The sequence below is a fragment of the Sinocyclocheilus rhinocerous genome, unplaced genomic scaffold (genome assembly GCF_001515625.1).
Source record: "Sinocyclocheilus rhinocerous isolate Xijiao unplaced genomic scaffold, SAMN03320098_v1.1 scaffold1610, whole genome shotgun sequence".
Taxonomy (NCBI): domain Eukaryota; kingdom Metazoa; phylum Chordata; class Actinopteri; order Cypriniformes; family Cyprinidae; genus Sinocyclocheilus; species Sinocyclocheilus rhinocerous.
This window is the reverse complement of record NW_015634023.1, coordinates 13917-18680: the sequence shown is the minus strand read 5'-3', so window position 1 is coordinate 18680 and position 4764 is coordinate 13917. Positions and strand designations below refer to the sequence as shown.

At 44.2% G+C, this 4764-nt stretch overlaps 1 protein-coding gene across 1 annotated transcript in view; it reads left to right on the top strand.

Annotated features, from left to right (window-relative positions):
* Positions 1–632: 632 nt before the first annotated feature.
* The window catches only part of LOC107745142 (cingulin-like), a 12595-nt gene continuing 8463 nt past the window's right edge, over positions 633–4764 (top strand). Inside the window, exons 1-6 of the mRNA XM_016558983.1 lie at positions 633–681; positions 1704–2456; positions 2548–2642; positions 3308–3395; positions 3937–4044; positions 4113–4261. Of these exons, the coding sequence (XP_016414469.1) occupies positions 1704–2456; positions 2548–2642; positions 3308–3395; positions 3937–4044; positions 4113–4261 (1193 nt within the window). The 5' untranslated portion in view covers positions 633–681. The remainder of the gene's footprint in view (positions 682–1703; positions 2457–2547; positions 2643–3307; positions 3396–3936; positions 4045–4112; positions 4262–4764) is intronic.

Genomic DNA, 4764 nt, shown 5'->3' with positions numbered 1-4764 from the left:
ATAATCCCAGTTATTGGCTAAGTTCATATTTTAAAAACTGTTTCTGGGCTGAAAACTGTCCTTGATTAAAGTCATCTGGAGTGTCTGTGTGTGTGTGTGTGTGTTAGTGTTGGGTCGTTCTTGAACGATTCGTTCATTGTGAAAGAATCTTTAATGTGACTCGGGAAAAACGAGTCGTCTCGCTGTCGTTCGCTCTCTTCATCTTTTGCTCAGTGTCGTACGATTATTTAGCACAATATGTCAAGCAGTTGCTCATTTTATACAGAAACACACCCTGAGCACTCTCTCCTGCTCGAAGACTGTTTTTAAATCTTGCTTTATTACCAATGACATTTAATGCATTCATCAGATGTATTCTTTCTTTTCATAGTTTTCAAATAAAGTTGATTAGATAATTGAACTGCGGTTCCTGTTTTATAAAGAGTCCATATTTTAAAAACTGTTTCTGGGCTGAAAACTGTCCTTGATTAAAGTCATCTGGAGTGTCTTTGTGTGTGTGTGTGTGTTCAGGGTGTGGGCGGGTCTCCGGGTGTGGGCGGGTCCCCAGAGGGTCGGGGGCGGGGTTTGAGAGGCGGACTCGCCTGACTCTTGCCCAATCAGAGCAGAGGGGCGTGTCTACATCTGCTGTCCTCGCTGAGTTTCTGTGCGGGAGTTCTGTGTCTGTGACTGAAGACTGCAGCGGTAAGATCATTTCAATCCAATAACTCTACTTCTTTCCATTACAAGAACTGATCTATTAACAGTATAAACCGACCATTTCAACCAGCTTTTATTACAGCTGTATCCAGTATCTGAGATCTTCTGATGAATTGATTGACGATATGAGGAATGTTTTCTATCCATAGCTGAAACGATACAGTTTCTCGAAAAGTCCTATTGGATCATCATGAGTCTGATCACAGAGAGAAAGATGTGACATGAATTCAGAAATTATTTATGGAATATAAAGGTCCTGAATATGTCATTTTATGACATCATTTTAGTTCTACACACGTTTGTTTATAAGTTAATCAGTGTAGTTTGAAGAATGATTGTGTGCATTTAATGTATGTATGTATGTATGTGTGTGTGTGTGTATGTGTGTGTGTGTGTGTGCACCTACTTAACCATATTTTGGGGACAAATTTGTACCCAAAAGTGAACAAAACCTGACAAAATCGCCAAAAACCTCAATTTGGGGACGTCCTCTTTTGTAAAACTGGTATAAAAATAAAGTAAACAAAGTTTTTTGAAATTGTAAAAATGCAGAAAGTTTTCTGTGAGGGGTAGGGGTGGGTTTAGGTTCTGTCTGTATACAAAAACAATAGAAGTCTATGTAATGTCCCCATTTAGAGAGCTAAGTAAACGTGTGTGTGTGTGTGTGTGTGTTTGTACCTACTTAATCATATTTCAGAGACAAATGTGTACTCAGAAGTGAGCTAAACCTGATAAAACCTCCTTTTGGGCACGCCCTCATTTGTAAAATTGGTATAAAATGAGGTAAATAAAGTTCTTTTTAATTGTAAAAATGCAGAAGGTTTTCTGTTAGGCTGAGGTTGTAGTTTTTATAACTAGCTGTGTATAAGAACAATAGCATTCAGAGAGCTAAGTGAGCGTCATCATTCTCTGTGTTTCTGCTCTGAACACTCATTGTTTCTCACGCTGATGGCATTCGCTGTCAGGATTCTCCTTCAGTCTGGACTGAGTCAGTGATTGTTTTCTAGATGGAGCTGTCTGGCGCTCATGATGGACGATCTCAGTCTGACCCTGTTCAAGCGTCTCAGGGTGATGATGATTCGGGATCGTTTGGGGTGAAAGTCCAGGTCCAGGGCATAGCCGGCCGGCCGTACGTGGTCCTGAACGCTCAGGGGAGGTGCGCACCATGTTCTCCGGAGTATCCCGACGTCTTCCTCACCGACCATCAGCGGCAGGAGTTTGTGTCCAATATGAGCGGCAGCGCTTCAAGCACTCAAACTCCTCGACCGGATCATTACAGATCTCTGAGAGCCTTCAAGAACCCGTCGGCCCAGCTGCTGAACTACCAGAGGAAGCCTGAGATCTTGAGAGCCTGCGATCCCAGAAACCACCGCGGCTGGTGCAGCAGCCCTTCCTCGCCCGCGATGGTGAAGAGAGCCAGGATCCCCGTGCCGGGAGTCCAGGAGCCGTCGGTGGAGAGCGTCCCCTACCAGCCGTCTCATATCATCTGCAGGATGTCTGGAGCCGCCTCAGAGATACACGACACCAGGACGGACCGCGCAGGATCCCCTCGGACCGGCCGAGTCGCTCACCGCAGCAGAATCGGACCCGAGGAGAAGAGGTGCTCCAGAAGTCTGGAGTCCAGATCGGACGGGACAGGGATTGGAACGGAAGTCGGCGGCTTCACGCAGACAGATGTGTCAGAGGTCACAGGGGTCAGAGCCACATCTGCAGGGCAGCAGGAGAGGTCAGAGGTCAAAGAAGAGAACGGAAGCGGACAGGTAGAGACGACACAAACACACACACGAGTCATTTGATTGTGTTCGATTCATCTGAACTGATTCATGAGTCATTATGTCACGTGTCTCTAAGGCCACACCTGATCTTCTGAAAGGGCAGCGAGAGCTTCCGGATCAGCCCGATGAGGAAACCGCTAAACTGGTGATGGTTAACTACCTGAAAGATGGGTGAGAACGAACCGTAGATCCTGTTCATTCAGCTGCTTTAGTGTGTGAGTGTGTTTTATGTACATGAGAAACACATGTTATTCTCTGAAATCAAATACTGTAGAATACGAATATGGTAATCATTCAGCATTATGCTACATGCCATATATTAGATATTATGATAAAAAAGTCTCATGCTTTCCTGGAATCTCTTGATGAACGTCCCAGAAAGCACTGCTCCTCCTCATTCTTCTCATAGTGACGTGTTTGTTCAGCTGGATGACTGTAGATGCGCTTCAGACTCTGTTCGTCTTCCATCTCAGCACATCAGATGAACCTGAAGGAGAACTGAGTTTAATCCTGATCCTGAGGAACCAGAGCAATGATTTTGAACTAAAACCGGTAGTTCAGCTGAATCGCCATTATTTACTCGCCCTCATGTCGCTCCAAACCTGCATGACTTTATTTGTTCTGCCTCAGAAGAAATAAACACAGATGTGTGCTGAAGCTCCAGAAAAAGTGTCACTGCAGCTCTTCCAAAGTCATACGAGCTTTCTGTCACTCAAATGAAGTTATTATTCAGCTGGTTTGGAGCGATGCGTGAGTAAATACTGGTGTAAGTGATTGATTGATGCAGATCAGACTGCCGTGACTTTAGCTGTGTCTCTGCGGCTGGTTTCCCTCAGGTCCTGTGAGGGTGAAGCCGTTATCAGGCAGAAGGTGGAGCTGATGTTTGACAAGATCCACATGCTGAAGTTCACAACGCTGGAGGAGGTGAGCGGACATTTACCACAGTAACCCTGAGCTTCCATCAAAGTACCGTAGTACATCAAACTGCAGCTGTTCTTACTGAATTCGGGATCTGCTGCAAACTGTGTTTGTTTCTTGTTTTGAAAAACTAACTTTCCACAGTTTCATTGTAGTAACTATAACTGCTGGTACTTGGACACTAGTATGGAGGCATTTAACAGACTACATTAAATAAAAATATATTGAAATCATTAAAAACATAATGGCATATTGCAATAAGTATGATTAAATGTAAGCATGAATTTAAAAAAAGGTGTGAAATACATTTATTTATTTATGAAAATTGAAAAAGGACATGAAAGAAATCAATATATAATAAAATGTTGTAATCAATACATTTAAGCATAATTAAATATATTTGCATTTCATTGTACTTTATTTCATCATGCCATGACATATTTTAAAGTTTCATGTAATTTAAATTTCTCCGTACACTAGTCCTGTGGTTATCGTTTGTGAGTTGTTCCAGTAATCGCTGCTTGACTGATTTGTGTGTGTTGAATAGTTTGAGTTTGCAGCTCCTCTGGAGGAGGTGAACGATCTTAAAGACAGAAGGGCGGCGCTAGAGAGACACGTCAGTCACTTACAGCAGCAGCTGCAGGAAGCCCAGCAGGTGATTGGATCAGATATCAGACAATCAGTCAGTTTGTGTCCCGTCTGACATCATTCGTGTCTCTGCAGAACAACGAGAGTTTGTCTGAGCAGAAAGAGGAGAGAAACACCGAGCTGAAGAGACTGCAGGAGACACTAGAGAGGAGCGAACAGGAGCAGATCATAGTCCGCCATAAACTCACCGACATGGAGAAAGAGCTGCAGACCTCACTGGACCAGTGAGTAGAGATTCGGTGTTGTCACACGTCGATTAACCGGTGGGAAAATTTCCTCACCGTCACAACCTTACTGTCTGTCCGTCTGTCCATCTGCCTGTCTGTCTGTCTGTCCATCCCTCTGTCTGTCCATCTGTCCATCAATCTGTCTCTGTCCATCTGTCTGTCTGTCTGTCCATCTCTCTGTCTGTGTGTCTGTCTGTCTGTCTGTCTGTCCGTCTGTCCATCCATCGTCTGCCTGTCCTTCTGTCTATCTCTCTGTCTGTCCGTCTGTCCATTTGTCTGTCTATCCGTCTGTCTGTCTGTCCATCTGTCTGTCTGTCTCTGTCTATCTCTCTGTCCATTTGTCTGTCTGTCTGTCCGTCTGTCTGTCCATCTGTCTGTCTGTCTCTGTCTATCTCTTTGTCTGTCCGTCTGTCCATTTGTCTGTCCGTCTGTCTGTCCATCTGTCTGTCTGTCTCTGTCTATCTCTCTGTCTGTCTGTCTATCGATCTATTATGTCTGTC